General features: G+C 40.1%; 1 protein-coding gene and 1 non-coding gene across 6 annotated transcripts in view; one reads left to right on the plus strand and one right to left on the minus strand.

Annotated features, from left to right (window-relative positions):
- Positions 1-18,239, plus strand: part of Acad10 (acyl-CoA dehydrogenase family member 10) — a 55,588-nt gene that overhangs the window by 15,167 nt on the left and 22,182 nt on the right. For all 5 annotated transcript variants that reach the window (XR_011708639.1, XM_027949204.2, XM_071616894.1 and 2 more), the window contains exons 4-9: positions 338-532; positions 2,412-2,570; positions 3,857-4,016; positions 5,924-6,065; positions 12,578-12,646; positions 15,197-15,378. Coding sequence is in view for 4 of the 5 variants with exons in the window: in XM_027949204.2 (XP_027805005.2) it covers positions 338-532; positions 2,412-2,570; positions 3,857-4,016; positions 5,924-6,065; positions 12,578-12,646; positions 15,197-15,378 (907 nt within the window). In the remaining variant the exon portion in view is untranslated. The remainder of the gene's footprint in view (positions 1-337; positions 533-2,411; positions 2,571-3,856; positions 4,017-5,923; positions 6,066-12,577; positions 12,647-15,196; positions 15,379-18,239) is intronic.
- Trnav-cac (transfer RNA valine (anticodon CAC)) lies at positions 9,068-9,141 on the minus strand. The gene has a single exon. It is a non-coding gene; the product is annotated as a tRNA-Val (tRNA).

Genomic DNA, 18,239 nt, shown 5'->3' on the forward strand with positions numbered 1-18,239 from the left:
TTAGTGAGGCCCTGAGCAAATCAGGGAGACCCTGTCTCTAAATAAATATAAAAAAGGGCTGGGGATGTGGCTCAGTGGTTAAGCATCTCTGGGTTCAAGCCCCTGTACCACCCCTCCCCACCAAAAAAACCCCAAAAAAACACCACCACCCAAAACTCCCATACAGAGTTCCAAAGAGGAGCTGAACGATTCAGTTCCTTCAGGCAGCAAGTAAATGAACTGGGCTCTGTCAACCATGGAGCCGTAAGAAGCCAGGAATCAGTATTTTTTTCCCGTGGGTCATGCATGGCTCTCACTCTTCCTGACCACTGGTTCTCCCCTCCTCTCCTGTTCACAGTCAGAGACCTCCGTGCCCGTGGACTCGTTTTTCTCTCTGCTGACAAGTAAGCAAGTGGCGAAGCAGTTCCCAGTGATGACTGAGGCCATCTCTCAAATTCGATCGAAAGGCCTTCAGACCGCGGTCTTAAGCAATAATTTTCGTCTTCCCAATGGGAAAAGTTTTTTGCCTGTGGACCAGAAACAGTTTGACGTGGTAAGCTTGAGGATTCAAACCAAGGGAAGCATGGTCCGTGCTCTTGCTTCAGGGTGCAACATTGCATCTCTAACCTGAGTTAGGTTCAGACCTAATAGGTTGAAACGGGGTTTTAAAAATTTCACTATGCTCTTAGCAAGGCCAAACATTTGTGGAGTTTGAATCTGTAGTGCCAGGTGGTGATACATGCTGTAATCCCAACGATTTGGGAGGTTGAGGCAGGAGAATTGAGTTCCAGGACTTTCTGGGCAATGTATCAATGCCTGAAGCAACTTAATGAGACCCTGTCTCAAACTCTAAAGTTAAAAGGCTGGGGCTGTGACTCAGTGGTGGAGCTCCCCTGGGTTCAACACCAAAAAGAAGAAGAAGAAACTTCTGCTTTAAAGACCCCCTTTACATTCCCACTTGGAACTTTAGGCTGACCTTAACACAGTCCTTTGTGTCCCCCACAAATCTTAATGGGTCTGTTGGCCTCTTTTCTTCTAAGACCAACTATATTATCCTCTGTTTTTGTGATTTTAATTCCTACATCAGTGCTGTCCGGCCTTTAATGCCTGTGATATAATTTTAACATGTTTGGCTATATTTGGATTTTTTTGTTTGTTTATTTATTTTATTTTTATTATTATTATTATTATTATTATTATTATTATTATTATTATTATTTTGCAGTGCTGTGGATTAAAGCCAGGGCCTGTGTGTGCTAGGCAAGTGCTGTACCACTGAGCTACATCCCCAGCTGTTTTTAAATTTGCATTTTCTGACAGGGTTTCACTAGGTTGTACAGGCTGACCTCAACCTTGTGGTCTTCCTACCTCAGCCTCCCAAGTAGCTAGGATTAGAGGCATGCACCACTTTGTGCCTGGCTATATTTGTGTACCCTTTAAATGCTTATTTTTGTCTTAAAACCAACAGCAGCATAACTCCAAAGTCCAGAGTGGCAGCAAGTCTTTCAGGGCCTTCCAGAGTTGTGATGGATCAGGAGGCCCCTTCCCGCTGGCCCATTCTCTGTGGATAATCCAAGTCAGTGCCATAGAAGCATCTCACCAAATACCATGAGAATCATGGAAGGCTCTAGAACCCACTGGAGGAAATTTCTCTGATAATTCGAGTATTGTATATTTCACCAGCAGAGTCCCTTTCTGTTTCTTTCCATTCTTGGAAGAGATATTGTGGTTTGACTCTAGAAAGTGGTATGTTCCCTGCCTCTGGTCTATTCCTCTGTGTATTTATACCCTTCATTGGACAGGTGAGATTAAATATTTTCAACTCTGCGTTCCATCAGCATGGCCTGGGAGTTTGTGAAGACACAGGTCCCCTTCCCTGGAGATTGTTGTTAGGTGTGTGTGAGTGGGACCTTGGCATGTTTATTTATGAAAAGTTCCACAAGAGATTATACTGTGCAGTCATGTGTTTCAGTCCCTGAGACATGATGAGGATTCTGTTTGTGATTTCTCCTGTCACATGGCCTCCAGTACTATGGGTAAAATGTACTTTTGGGGAAATTGTAAAATTCTCTGTAAATATGACATTAGCAAGTGCCTTGTTAATTTTGGAACTCACTTAAGTTTCACAATAACCACTAAGATAGGTAAGATGGCTATTATTGTTCCCATTTTACTGATGATTAAACTAAGGCCATTTGGTTGTAAAGGCCACAGTGAAGAAATTTGGTTTTCTTGAGTTTGGCCCCCAGGTTGTAACCCAGAATTTTTTAGTTACTCAACTTACCAAAACAATGTCATTTTAATATTCTAACACTTCTGAGTTGTTCTAATGCATCTCAACTGTCCCCCTTCTGCTCTTTCTCAAAAAATACGCCAGCATGCTTGTGAAAGCTATACCTTTAGGGCCATTGCTCTCTCCTGTCCCCCCTCAGGTGGTGGAATCCTGCCTGGAAGGTATCTGTAAGCCAGACCCCAGGATATACCAGCTGTGCTTGGCACGGCTCGGCCTGCAGCCCTCCGAGTCCATCTTTCTTGATGATCTGGGCCCAAATCTAAAAGCAGCTGCCAGCCTTGGTATTCACACCATTAAGGTAAGCATCATCAGTTTTTGAACGCCCTACCATGTACCAAGAATTAGTGCAAGCACTTTATGCCATCTTTTTACACTTGCAGCTATAGCTTTCCGTAGTGGCTCCAGGCTTCCCCCTTATTTCCATAGTCATCATTTTTTAAAATCAGTTATGTAATCTGTGACTAGTTGCTTGTTTTGTCAGCAGGGAGCAAGACAGACATGTACAAAGAAGATAGTTTGAGCACAGAGATGTGAAGGAGGTGCAGGGCAAACTAAGACGTCTGGGGTGGTGTTCATACTGTCTGAGTGATTTTTTCTAGGTGGGGGGCTAGCAGCTACTAGCCATATGGGTCTCCCCAGGTCATGATGTGAAGCATAGAAGCCATACTATAGCAGGGGAATAGCCAGCTTTCTACATTTAATTTCCATCACGAAGCTGACACAGGGAGGGACACAGCAGATGCTGCAGCCATAGTCTTCTGTCCTCTTGGTACAAAGTAGACTGTGAACTCAACCAGCACTCTTCCATACAGGTAGAAAGTTCAAGGTAGAAGCCAGGCATGGTAGCACACACCTATAATCCCAGCAGCTTGGAGGCTGAGGCAGGAGGATTGTGAGTTCAAAGCCAGCCCCACGGGCTGGGATTGTGGCTCAGTGGCAGGGCGTTTGCCTAGCATGTCTGAAGTGCTGAGTTTGATCCGCAACATCACATAAATATAATCAAATAAAATAAAGGCATGCTGTCCATCTACAACTATTAAAAAAAAAAAAGCCAGCCTCAGCAATGGCGAAGCGCTAGGCAACTCAGTGAGTCCCTGTCTTTAAATAAAATACAAAATAGGGCTGGGGATGTGGCTCAGGGGTGGAGTGCCCCTGAGTTCAATCTCCAGTATCCAAAAAAGAAAAAAGAAAGTTCAAGGTAGAGCCAGGCCTGGTGGTGCATCCTTGTAATCCCAGACTTCCGAGCTGAAGCAAGAGAATCGCAAATTCAAAGCCAGACTTAGCAACTTGGCGAGATCTTGTCTGAAAATAAGAAATTTTCAAAAAGGCTGGGTTATAGTGCAGTGGTTAAGCACCCCAAGTTCAATTTCCAACCACAAAAAAGAAAGAAATGTAATTAAAAAAACAACAACAAATAAATTAAGTACAGTGTGGTCAGGAATTAAATGGAAGAGGAGACTCATTCTGGTTCCTTGTTAGCTGGCTGCTTGGATATTTATTTCCCTCTGAAGAACTACCCTCATAGGGGGCAGAGAAGAGGCAGGGTTGATGGTGGCTCATGGTGGGTATTCTCTCTGAAATCAGGTTGATGACCCAGAGGCTGCAGTGAGGGAGTTGGAAGCTCTCCTGGGGTTTCCGTTGCGTGTGGGTATTCCCAACACTCGTCCTGTGAGGAAGACCATGGAAATTCCAAAAGATGCCTTGGAGAAGTACCTCAAGGGCTTGCTCGGGACCCAGACCACAGGTATGGAAGATTTTATGTTTGGGTGACTCTTCAAGACAAGGCATTCAGTCTGATTCTCACTTTCAAACCTTGATGAACACGCCAGCAACAGAGAATCAAAGTGGAGAGGAAAATAGCCAAGTGGCCTGGCATGTCCAAGTGCTGCTTTTAGTTTTGCTTGGGTAGAAGCCTTGATCATCCACCTGAGAGTTTCACATAGCAGCATTCACCTTCCAGCAGCCAGCAAGGAGCAGGGAACTTGGGAGTACTTACGTGCACAGGGGGGTTATTGTTGTTAATTTTTTGAAACAACAGCCTGTTTTGTGAAGGTGACTTCCAAGCTTCATGACTTGAAGAAGTGACAGGTTGACTCCACCTCCTCAAAGGCCTGTCTCTTGATCCTTACATTTCACCTTGAGCAAAACAGGAACCTTGTGGGCTTTTGAAGAAATTTCTATTTGGTGATAAAATTTGCTTCACCCAGTGGATCCTCAGAAAAGGCTTTTATTTCTGGAGTTCCACATCAGGTCAGCATCTGGATTCTTGGTAGTGTTTCCACAATGCTGAAGGGCTTGTTGTGACCAGGCCAGCTAACTCAGGCCAACTCCCATGTGAGCCTGCTCTCCTGACCAAGTGAAAGGAATACATGTTCAGAGGTTCATCTTGCTGTCAAGCTGAGGGCTAATTGGGTTCACCTGCACCTAGAGCCTGTGAAGGAGCCACAAAACTCACCTGGTGGGGTGGGGAAGTGCATCTCCTGAAAGCAGCTTTGGCTGAAGGTGAAGGCATCTGCTTAGATCCTTTCAGCTGTCTCTCCGGAGTCAGATGTGGCTTGGCCAAGTGTAGGCAAGGGACACCACAAGGGCACTTTTTTTCTTAGGCCTAAAGCATTCCATTTGCCTGATGGGTTGCCATGACTGTGCTTGTGGTTAATAAACAAAACTAAAGTGCTTTTGTTCATGGGGCAGGAATTGGCAAGAAGGAGAGAACTGGACACCCGTACAAAGTGAGAAAAGATTATGGTGTCAAGTGAGTGGCCTTTGCCACACTGTAGTAGCCTGTGATTCTGGAACCCCACTGGCAGGGTGAGCCAAGGGCTGAGTTGCTGTGGCACCAGGGGAAGGTGCTTTTCTTGTCCTGCCTCCCAGAGTGGGAGGATCTGGATCTCCATTCAGAACTCATTAGAAAGAAGGAATCTTTGGGCTGGGGTTGTGGCTCAGTGGTAAAGCATTTGCCTAGCATGTGTGAGGCACAGGGTTTGATTCTCAGCACCACCTATAAATAAATAAATTAATTAAATAATGGTCTATCAACAACTAAAAAATATTTTAAAAAAGAAAGAAAGAAGGAATCTTTGAGCCAGGTGCACATCTGTAATCCCAGCAGCTTGGGAAGCAGAGGCAGAAGAATGGCGAGTTCAAGGCCAGCATCAGCAATTTAGCAAGGTACTAAGCAACTTAGTGAGACCCTATCACAAAAATAAACAAAATTGGAGATGGAGTCATAGCTCAATGGTAGAGTGCTTGCCTAGCTTAAGTGAGGCCCTGGGTTCTATCCTTAGCACTCCACAAAAATAAATAAAGGCATTGCATCCATGTGCAAGTCAAAAAAATTTTTTAATTGATTAATTAATTTGGGCTGGGGTTGTAGCTCAGTGATAGAGCACTTGCCTAGCAAATGTGAGGCACTGGGTTTAATCCTCAGCACCACATAAAAATAAAGGTATTGTGTCTATCTACAACTAAAAAAAAAATAATAAAATAATGCAATAAAAAAAGTTTAAGAAAGGGCTGGGGATGTAGCCCAGAGGTAAAGTACCCTTGGGTTTAATCCCCAGTAACAGGAAAAAAAAAAAAAAAGAAGAAAAGCAATATCTGTGCAAACCTGGGCTCCAGATCCTCTTGGAATGTCTGTTTTCTAACTCGCAGGCCCAATGGAGCTCCTTCAGTTTGATCACGGGCAGTCAAACCCGACTTACTACATCAGGCTGCCCAGTCATCAGCTGGTTCTGAGGAAGAAGCCACCAGGGACTCTCCTTCCATCTGCCCATGCGATAGAGAGGGAGTTCAGGTAAATTCTTAGGGGCCAGGGTGGGGGTGGCACCATGCACAAGTTCAGCCCTAAAACATGGATTAGCTTCTATAAGAGAGCTTTAAGACATTTACAACTGCTGCTATGAATCTCCACCGTATTTCAAATAAGGACATGCAATCTAATTTGTTTTGTTTTGTTTTTGTTTTGAGGCAGATCTTGCTATGTTGCCCTGGTGGTCCTTAATTCTTGAGCTCAAGCAATCCTCCTGCCTCAGCCTCCTGAGTACCTAATTTAAAAAAATATATATTTATTTTTTAGTTATAGGTGGACACAATATTTTTATTTTTATGTGGTGCTGAGAATCGAACCCAATGCCTCACACATGCTAGGCAAGCACTCTCCCTCTGAGCCATAACCCTAGCCCCTGAGTACCTAATCTTTTAAAAAATATTTTTTAAGTTGTAGGCGGACATAATACCTTTAATTTTGTTTATTTATTTTTATGTGGTGCTGAGGCTTGAACCCAGTGCCTCACCCATGCTAGGTGAGCGCTCTACCACCGAGCCACAACCCCAGCCCCTGAGTACCTAATTTTATTTATAAGTTTATCTTTTCTTTTCTATAACCAAATCTGTAGGAGGCTACACTCTTTTAGAACCTATAAAAGAAAAAAAATGTCAGGGTCAAAATACTTTTTAATCTTGCCCTTTTTTTTGTGGCACTGAGAATTGAACCCAGGGCTTTGAACATGTTAGACAAACACTTTACATCCCAGTTCTGTCTTATGCACCTTTTTTTTCCCTTCTGTACCAGAGGTTTGTTTAATCCAGGTGTGTTTTACCTACTGAGCTCCATCCCCAGCTCTTCAAAAAATTTTTTCTAATTTTTTTATTTTAAGACAAGCTCTTACTAAATTGCTTAGGGCCTCACTAAATTGCTGAGGTTGGCCTTTAACTTGTGATCTTCCTGTCTCAGCCTCCTGGGTTACTGGGATTATGGGTATATACTGCCCTTCCTGGCATAAGGACTTTTAAGGAAAGATTGAAATCTTTAAGACCATTAGTGTTTTTTTTATTTTGTTTTGTTTTTTTGTACTGGAGATTGTACCCAGGGGCACTTAACCACTGAGCCACATCCCCAACCCTTTTTCATAATTTACTGAGACAGGTCTTGCTAATTTGCTGAGGCTGGCCTTGAATTTGCCATCATCCTGCCTCTGCTGAGCCACTGAGTTACAGGCATGCACCACTATGCCCCACTCAAGAACTTTAGTCTTAAAATCAACACATTAAGCTGCGTTTGGTGGTACATGCCCGTAAATAATCTCAGTTACTTGGGAGATTGAGGCCAGAGAGCTACAAATTTGAGGCCAGGCTCTGCAACTTAATGAGACCCTGTCTCAAAATTTAAAAAAAATTAAAAGGTCTGAGTATGTGGCTCAGTGGTAGATAGAGCATCACTGGGTTTAATCCCTAGTACCAGGGGAAAATTGAACATTAGTGGGGTTATAGCCAAAACAAGCATGGCAATGAGTTGGTAACCATCAGAGCTGAATGATGGGTACATAAGGGTTTATTATACAAATCACTCTACTTTTTTTTTTGTTTAGACTGGGGATTAAACCAAGGGATGCTTTACCACTTAGCTACTTGCTCAGTCCTTTTAATTTTTAATTTTTATTTTGAGACAGGGTCTTGCTAAGTTGTTGAGGGTCTTGCTAAGTTGCCAAGTTTGGCCTTGAACTTGTGGTCCTCCTGTCTTGGCCTCCTGAGTTGCTGGGATTGTAACCACCACTCCTAGCCAAAGTGCTCTAGTTATGTATATGTTTAAAATTTTCTAGTATAAAAGGTTTATGAGAATAAAGATATTATAACCATCCCAAGTAAAATAGATTGTTTGCATAGAGGAACATTTAAACAAACAAGTTTGAAACAAATCTAGCTCCAAATCAATTAGAGAATTAATACAAACCATGAAAGAGCTCTAGAGTGACTGGAAATTTTCTGTCCTGTTCTTCCTTCTCACTGGCAGCCCATTATGTTCTACAAAAGGAGTCCCAGAGTCATGCAGGAGAATGTGACTCTTGGCCGCCCTCCTTCCACCTCCAGGTTGTTTTCTATCTCTCTTCTTCACTTTTGGGATCTTAGAATATGACTTGTCCAGGTGTTGTGAGGACTGCTGACTGATGATTATGAAGGCTTAGGGGTTCCTCAGAAGAGAAAAGCTATAGCTCTTTCTAAGCATTTATATAGATGCGCCCATGTAATACCAGGTGTGTGTTTGTAGACAGAAGCCCAAGCTGTAAAACTGCTGCTCTCTTTTCTGTGCACAAATTCTCTCTAACCAATCCCAGAGGTACCAAGGAATTTTGGAGTAATAGAACGACATTCAAAATATCTACGCATGCTGGGTGCAGTAGCACATACTTGTAATCCCAGCGGCTCAGAAGGCTGAGGCAAGAGGATCCTGAGTTCAAAGTCAGCCTCAGTAATTTAGTGAGGCCCTAAGCAACACAGTGAGACCCTGTAAAAAGGACTGGGAATGTGGCTCAGTAGTTGAGTACCCCTGGGTTCAATACCCAGTACTTAAAAAAAAAAAATCCAGACACGCATGGAATTTCCATTGTGTTAAAAAATAAACCATATTTGAAGATAAAACAATGCAGTACCTGCTTATAGATTTGAACTATTCTGAAAAATAATATGATACAATTCATTAAAAGCCTCAGAGTATTCATACTTGAAGATTTAATAATTTTGGGTTGGGGTTGTGGCTCAGTGGTAGAGCGCTCGCCTAGCACATTTGAGGCCCTGGGTTTGATCCTCAGCACCACACAGAGATGAATGGATGAAATGAAGGTATTATATTCAACTACAATTTTAAAAATAAAATAATAAATAAATACAGTTTAAAAAAGATTTAATAATTTCAATTTTTGGTACCTAAATGACTAATTCTAAATAGGAAAAAAATCTTTATGCATGAATACCCTCACCATAGTGTTGTTTGTTTGTTTGTTTGTTTGTTTTTCTTCTTCTTTGTGGTGCTGGGGATTGAACCCAGGGCCCTGTGCATGTGAGGCAAGCACTCTACCAACTGAGCCACATCCCCAAGCCCATAAGTGTTGTGTTTTTATTTATTTATTTATTTATTTATATGTGGTGCTAAGGATCAAACCCAGTGCCTCACATGTGCAAGGCAGGCGTTCTACCACTGAGCTATAGCCCTAGCCCCCATAGTGTTGTTTCTAATAATAAAAACTTTGAAATCCACTTGGGGTAGAATAATCAGGAAATGATTATGTAAACCTCAATATATCTACTTGTTTCTACAACAGTAATAGGAGTAGCTAACATTTGTAGAATGTTTAGTACTTACCAGGTGCTATAAGCAATGCTTAAATGAAAGCATTCTCCCAATTCTGATTTGCTGTGATCATGATCCCCACTTTATAGCTGAGAAAAGTGAGATGTAAAAAGGTAAAGGGCACATACAGGGCACACACTGGTTAAAGGAGTGGTAGAGTCTGGCTGCATAGCCAGACACTGGGATTCTATAGCCCAATTTTTTTAAAAAATGTTATGTATTATTATTATTTATTTATTTGTGATACTGGGGATTGAACCCAGGAGTACTTTACTGCTGAGCTACATCTCCAGTCCTTTTTACATTTTATTTTGAGGCAGAGCCTCACTGAGTTGCTGAGAATCTCACTAAGTTGCTGAGGTTGGCCTTGAATTTGCAAACTCCTGCCTCAGCCTCCTAAGTAGCTGGGATTACAGGCGTGTGCCATCACACCTGGCTCTATAATATTAGTGATTATGCTGCTATTATACCCAATTAAATATGCTTTAATAATAGAAAAATGTATATGACAAAAGTTAGGAGAATAAAGACAAATTCAAGTGTATCATTTTTTAAAGACATGCATAGGAAAAAAATACTGGAAATGAACACTTTAAAATGTTAACCATAGTCATGTTTGGGTAGCTTGTTAGTATTCTTCACTTGCACAGAACCCACCTAGCTTTACTTAAGCATTCAAGAAAAAAAATAGGGAGGATGATATGATAAAACATTTGATTTCATAATTTAAATCTTTCAGCCATGGCTGGGTCCAGGGCTCAAATAATGGCACCAGGGCCCACATGTTCTTTCTCTCTCCATCTCTGGTTTTTTCTTTCCTTGAGAACCCCAGTGTATGTTTCTGCGTATCTCCTGAGACTGACTCATGGCCCATTTTGTGTCAGAGGTCTATCCCTGGACTATTCTGTGACTGGGAGGTGCATTGACTAGACTGGTCATGTCTTGATCTTGTGCCCATCTCTAGAACCTGGGTTTGATTCAGTCTCACTTAGACCCTGTGGACTGAGAATGGGGAGGACATTTCCCAAAGAAAAGTCTGAAAAAGCAAAAGGGGACTGGATACCAGGTAGGCAGTAAAAGCAGCCAGTTGGTGATAAGACTATGGGTAATTATCTTTCTTTTAAAATTAAAAATTTTCATATAGTTTATGGAATTCACCAGTAGATCCTTTAGAGCTAGGAGTTTTGGAGAAAGTTTTAAATATTAATTCAACTTAATAAACAGAGTTATTCAAATATCTCATTTCATCTCTTTTTAGTTTTGATTAGTTATAATTTCTAAGGAATTTCTTCACTTAATCTAAGTTGTCATAGTTATTGCTCATAATATTCCTTTATTATCCTTTTAATATGTATAGAATCTGTGGTGATATCCCCTCTTTATCATTTCTGATATTGATCTGTACTTTGTATCTCTCTCAAATCAGTCTAGCTAGATATTTATCAATTGTCTTGATATTTCCAAATAACTTTTATTTAGTTTTGTTAACTTTTCCTGTTGTCTCTTTTCTATTCCATTTTATTTCTTCTCTTTATTCCTTTATAGCTACTTACTCCAGGTTTATTTTTACCTTCTTTTTTTAAAAAAATTTTTTAGACGTTGATGGACTTTTATTTTATTCATTTATCTATATGTGGTGCTGAGAATTGAACCCAGTGCCTCACACATGCTAGGCAAGCACTTTACCACTGAGCCACAACTCCAACCTATTTTTAGCTTTTTGAGATATAATCTTAGATCATTTACTTAAAATCTTCCTTCGTTTCTAATAAAAGCATTTAAAGTTATTTCTAAGTACTTCATTAGGTGCATCTTACAAATCTGACCCATTATTATTATTATTATTATTATTACAGTTGAAATGTTTTCTGATATCTCTTGTTATTTCTTCTATATCTCATGGTTTAATTATAAATGTATTAATTTTGCAATATATGTTTTTATCTAGATATAAGTTCCTAGTTTTATTCTAACAAAGTGTGAGAAATACTCCATATGATTTCAATATTTATTGAAACTTATTGAGATTTATTTTACAGACCAGCATGTGAAAATAATACATGTTCTGCAATTGCTGACCAAATGTTCTATAAATGCCAATCGGGTCAAGTTTGTCAATAATTTTCAGATCTGTGTCTTTAGGTAAACCTGATTTTGTTGGCCTATCTGATTACTGACAGAGGGTGATAAATCTCAGCTGTGTGGGTTTGTGCATTTTCATTTTATGTGTTTGAAGTTCTGTTAGGCACGTGTGCACTTAGGACTATAACGTCTTCCCAATGCATCATTCTAAAATGTTCCTCCGTGTCTCTGGTAATTCTCTTGTCTTAAAATCAATTTCATCTGATATTCAAGTATGCCACTTTCTTGTGTTTACCAGTTACACAGTACTAATCTTTCCATCCTTCCATTTCCAACCTACCTATGTTTTATGTTTCAAGTATGTCTTTTGTAGACCTCATATAGTTAGGTTATGCTTTTCTATGCACCCTGACAACTTCTGTCTTTTTAAAGTTTTTTTTTAGTTGTTGATAAACCTTTATTTTATTTATTTATATGTGGTGCTAAGAATCAAACCCAGTGCCTCACATATGCCAGGCAAGTACACTACCACTGAGCCACAACCTCAGCAACTTCTGTCTTTTTATTGCAATGTTTTACCTATCAAATTTAAGGTAATTATTGATTTGTTTGATTTAGGTCCATAATTTCACTAATTGGTTTCTGTTCATTCTACTTGTTTTGTTCTTTTTTTTTTCCTGAAAAAGGCTTAGTATCCCAGAAGGAGGGCCCCCTGGGGCTCACATCCCAATAATATAAATTTCCAGAGAATTGTTTTAGTCTTATTATTTACTTCTGAGTCATTTGAATTTTTTTTTTCAGTTTTAGGTGGACACAACATCTTTATTTTATTTTTATGTGGTGTTGAGGATCGAACCCAGCGCCCCGCACATGCCAGGCGAGCGTGCTACCGCTTGAGCCACATCCCCAGCCCCATTTGTGTGTGTGTGTGTGTGTGTGTGTGTGTGTGTGTGTGTTGCTGGATTGAATCCAGAACCTCACACATGCTAGGCAAGCACTCAATCACTGAGCCACACCCCATCCCCAGTGTACCATTTCTTAAATCAGAAAACTAAATTCAAGAAAATGAGTGGTTGTGCTCATTTTTATTTGTTCTGCAGGATAATGAAAGCCCTTGCAAAAGCTGGAGTGCCAGTCCCCAGAGTTCTTGACCTCTGTGAAGATTCAAGGTAAAGTTCAAATGTATTTTTGCCATTTCAAATTCAGACTACAGGAGAGAAAGCCTATTTACTAACTCAGATGCCAGTCTGTTAAATACAAATAAATTTTGGGTCAGAGAAAAAAGAAACTATGCAGCAGACTCCCTCAGAAGTCCAGATCTTAAAGCTATCCTGAAAGAAGAAGACACGTCTGCTCTTATGGGGATTGATAGCAAGTAGCTTTTTTTAGCTTTTAAAAAATATATATCCATCTTGTTTCATGTTGCTCTTTTTTAATTAAAATTTTCATTGTGGTCTTTCCAATCTGTTTAAAACTGCTTTGTAACATGCTTTTTGAGTCTCTCTTTTTTCTCAACTTTTACATTGTGAAAAATTTGAAAAAAAAAATTGGGGAGGAGAAAAAATAACGTCCACTTATTTATACTTCATCTAGATTAAAATGTTAAAATTTTCCACATTTGCTCTCTGCATGTGGAGGTAGATATGTGTATGTGCATGTGTATATGTATTTTTTTTATTTGTATGTATGGAATGTTTTTTTGTCTGAACCTTTTGAAGTAAGTTGTAGATAGTATGCATCTCTTAAGAATAAAGATGCTAAGGGGCTGGGGCTGTAGCTCATGATAGAGCACCTACCTTGCTCATGTGAGGCACTGGATCTGATCCTCGGCACCACATAAAAATAAATAAATGAAAGGCTGGGGATATAGCTTAGTTGGTAGAGTGCTTGCTGCACATGCAAAAGGCCCTGGGTTCAATCCCCAGCACCACGAAAATAAATAAATAAATAATAAATAAGTGAAGATATTGTGTCCATCTACAACTAAAAAAATTTTTTTAAATAAAAAAGAAATGTACAGATGAAGAATTAATTATAAAAAAATAATAAAGATGCTTTCTTTCGGGGCTGGGGTTGTGGCTCAGCAGTAGAGCGCTTGTCTCACACGTGTGAGACCCTGGGTTCAATCCTCAGCACCACATAAAAAATAAATGAGTGAAATAAAGGTATTGTGTCCAACTACAACTATAAAATAAATATTTTTTAAATGCTTTTTTTCCAACCAGAGATAAGAGAGGAATCATCCTCAAAAGGCTGGTTCCACGATGCCCTGAAGACCTCAAAATCTGAGGATGCTCAAGTGCCTTGTGTGGAATGGCATGGCGTTTGCATATGACCTCTACACATCTTCTTTTTATTTTTAACTCATCTTTAGGTTACTTATAGTATGTCATTTTACATAGCACCTAACTATTTACGTGGCACACTACGTCAGGGCTATGGAAACAGTTGTTACACTATATTGTCTAGAGAATAGTGACTAGGAAAAACTCTGTACATACTCAGTATAGATGTATATTTTTCCCCCCAAATAATTTTGATCAATAGTTGATTAATTCCATTTATGCAAAACGCATAGATCTAGAGAGCTGGCTGTACTTTAATATTATTTAATATCTTTTTAGTCTGTGTTCAAATTTCCTTAGTTAGCCCATGGATATATTTTATGACAGTTTTTCAAATCAGAACAAACATTTAAAATGATGAAATTTTCAAAACTACTTTTTAGAGTAGTAAACTGATTTTTAGTAATGATTAACAAATGGCTTGATGAACTATCAGTGGGTTATTGCGCTACTGTCAGGCAGGATATGTGCCATTCGGACCACTAAATAATGGTGAAAATAACATCAATAACAAGAAGGGATACACATTGACCCTTCACTGGACCCAGATACCATACCAGATACTCTATTTGTTCCTTTAGTTCTTAGAACTACCTTTGTGTGTGTGCGCTACTGGCAGCCCTACATTTTTATTGTTATTTTGAGACAGAGTCTCACTAGGTTGCTCAGGCCGGCTGTGAACTTGCAATCCTCCTGCCTCAGCCTCCTGAGTTGCTGGGATTGCAAGTGTGTGCCACCGTGCCAAGCCTTAAAGTAACCCTTGGAAGTGGATATGTTTTACAGATTACCAACAACAAAGCTTCAGAGAGGTTTAGTAAGATTCTCAGGGTCACACTATTAGTAAAGTACAGAGAGGTAGGATTTAAGTCTGGTTCTTTTTTCTTTTTCTTTTTGAGTTGTATATGGACATGATATCTTTATTTATTTATTTTATGTGGTGCTGAGGATCAAACCCAGTGCCTCACATGTGCTAGGCAAGCACTCTACCACTGAGCTACAACTCCAGCCCTTAGGCTGGTTCTTTATGACCCCAAAGCCTCCTCTCTCAACCATGCTGCTTTATGTATTATCACATTTAAGCCCATTCCAATGACTTCTACAGATGGGCCTAAAAGAACAGGTGTGTGCATGTGTGTGCACATGTGGGTGTGTTTGGGAAGAGTTACTTCTAACACCTGTACTTAGGTTCAAAAGAAAAAGGAAATGTGCAGTATGTAAATATGCATATATCCTTTATGTCCAGTATTTTGGGTCTGAGCTCTTCCCCAGCAATCCACATCCCGTCTGTGCACAGAAACTGTAGGAGCAGTGTTGTGGCTGATAGCCTATCACATTATGCATTGGGTCCCTGAAGTTCGTCTCTGTCCATCCCAGTGTCATCGGCACTCCCTTCTATCTGATGGAGTACTGCCCAGGCCTCATCTACAAAGACCCCTCTCTACCAGGCTTGGAGCCCAGCCAGAGGCAAGCCATATACACTGCCATGAACAGAGTCTTGTGCAAAATTCACAGTGTGGACCTCCAGGCTGCAGGCCTTGACGACTATGGGAAGCAAGGTAAGCAGGTGCCACATGGATCTGAATGGTTTGTTAACAACCAAGTGTTTGATGAACATAAGAAGGACTTTAAAATTTAGGTTCATGTTTTTTTTGTTTGTTTGCAGTGCTGGGGATGGAGCCCAGGCCTTGTGTATGTGAGGCAAGTGCTGTACCACTGAGCCACATCCCCAGGGCCACCACCCCAGTTCCTTTTTTATTTCTTATTTTGAGACAGGTTCTCACTAAATTGCCCAGGCTGGCCTCTCACTTGTGATCTTCCTGCCTCCTGAGTATCTGGGATTGCAGATGTGTGCCCCCATACCCAACATGTTCTCCTTTTCATCTATTTTCTTCGTTGATCTTTTTAACAAGGATAGGTTTTTAAAATGTCGTTATGCCAAGATATTACATTTGTATATTTTGTTTCTGCTTTTTAAAAAAATTTTTTTTAGTTTTAGGTGGACATACAATATCTGCTTTATTTATTTTTATGTGTTGCTGAGGATCAAACCCAGTGCCTCACATGCGCGAGGCAAGCGCTCTACCACTGACATACTGCCCCAGCCCTTGTTTCTGCTTTTTAAAAAATATTTATTTTATTTTTTTTAATTTTTTATTGTTGGCTGTTCAAAACATTACATAGTTCTTGATATATCATATTTCACACTTTGATTCAAGTGGGTTATGAGCTCCCATTTTTACCCCATATACAGATTGCAGAATCACATCAGTTACACATCTATTGATTTACATATTGCCATACTAGTGTCTGTTGTGTTCTGCTGCCTTTCCTATCCTCTACTATCCCCCTCCCCTCCCCTCCCCTCCCCTCCCCTCCCCTCTTCTCTCTCTGCCCCCTCTACTGACATTCATTTGTCCCCCTTGTATTATTTTTCCCTTTCCCCTCACTTCCTCTTGTATGTACTTTTGTATAACTCTGAGGGTCTCCTTCCATTTCCATGCAATTTCCCTTCTCTCTCCCTTTCCCTCCCACCTCTCATCCCTGTTTAATGTTAATCTTCTTCTCATGCTCTTCGACCCTACTCTGTTCTTAGTTACTCTCCTTATATCAAAGAAGACATTTGGCATTTGTTTTTTAGGGATTGGCTAGCTTCACTTAGCATAATCTGCTCTAATGCCATCCATTTCCCTGTAAATTCTATGATTTTGTCATTTTTTAATGCAGAGTAATACTCCATTGTGTATAAATGCCACATTTTTTTTATCCATTCATCTACTGAAGGGCATCTAGGTTGGTTCCACAGTCTTGCTATTGTGAATTGTGCTGCTATGAACATCGATGTAGCAGTGTCCCTGTAGCATGCTCTTTTTAGGTCTTTAGGGAATAGACCGAGAAGGGGAATAGCTGGGTCAAATGGTGGCTCCATTCCCAGCTTTCCAAGAAATCTCCATACTGCTTTCCAAATTGGCTGCACCAATTTGCAGTCCCACCAGCAATGTACAAGTGTACCCTTTTCCCCACATCCTCGCCAGCACTTGTTGTTGTTTGACTTCCTAATGGCTGCCAATCTAACTGGAGTGAGATGGTATCTTAGGGTGGTTTTGATTTGCATTTCTCTGACTGCTAGAGAGGGTGAGCATTTTTTCATGTACTTGTTGATTGATTGTATGTCCTCCTCTGAGAAGTGTCTGTTCAGGTCCTTGGCCCATTTGTTGATTGGGTTGTTTGTTCTCTTATTGTCTAATTTTTTGAGTTCTTTGTATACTCTGGATATTAGGGCTCTATCTGAAGTGTGAGGAGTAAAGATTTGTTCCCAGGATGTAGGCTCTCTATTTACCTCTCTTATTGTTTCTTTTGCTGAGAAAAAACTTTTTAGTTTAAGTAAGTCCCATTTGTTGATTCTAGTTATTAACTTTTGTGCTATGGGTGTCCTATTGAGGAATTTGGAGCCCGACCCCACAGTATGTAGATCGTAGCCAACTTTTTCTTCTATCAGACGGCGCGTCTCTGATTTGATATCAAGCTCCTTGATCCATTTTGAATTCACTTTTGTGCATGGCGAGAGAAAGGGATTCAGTTTCATTTTGTTGCATATGGATTTCCAGTTTTCCCAGCACCATTTGTTGAAGATGCTATCCTTCCTCCATTGCATGCTTTTAGCCCCTTTATCAAATATAAGATAGTTGTAGTTTTGTGGATTGGTTTCTGTGTCCTCTATTCTGTACCATTGGTCCACCCGCCTGTTTTGGTACCAGTACCATGCTGTTTTTGTTACTATTGCTCTGTAGTATAGTTTGAAGTCTGGTATCGCTATACCGCCTGATTCACACTTCCTGCTTAGAGTTGTTTTTGCTATTCTGGGTCATTTATTTTTCCATATGAATTTCATGATTGCTTTCTCTATTTCTACAAGAAATGCCGTTGGGATTTTGATTGGCATTGCATTAAACCTATAGAGAACTTTTGGTAATATCGCCATTTTGATGATGTTAGTTCTGCCTATCCATGAACAGGGTATATTTTTCCATCTTCTAAGATCTTCTTCTATTTCTCTCTTTAGGGTTCTGTAGTTTTCATTGTATAAGTCTTTCACCTCTTTTGTTAGGTTGATTCCCAAGTATTTTATTTTTTTTGAAGATATTGTGAATGGAGTGGTTGTCCTCATTTCCATTTCAGAGGATTTGTCGCTGATATACAGGAATGCCTTTGATTTATGTGTGTTGATTTTATATCCTGCCACTTTGCTGAATTCATTTATTAGCTCTAATAGTTTCTTTGTAGACCCTTTTGGGTCTGCTAGGTATAGAATCATGTCATCTGCAAATAGTGATAATTTAAGTTCTTCTTTTCCTATTTTGATGCCTTTAATTTCTTTCGTCTGTCTAATTGCTCTGGCCAGTGTTTCGAGAACTATGTT

The sequence above is a fragment of the Marmota flaviventris genome, chromosome 1 (assembly GCF_047511675.1).
Source record: "Marmota flaviventris isolate mMarFla1 chromosome 1, mMarFla1.hap1, whole genome shotgun sequence".
NCBI classification, from domain to species: domain Eukaryota; kingdom Metazoa; phylum Chordata; class Mammalia; order Rodentia; family Sciuridae; genus Marmota; species Marmota flaviventris.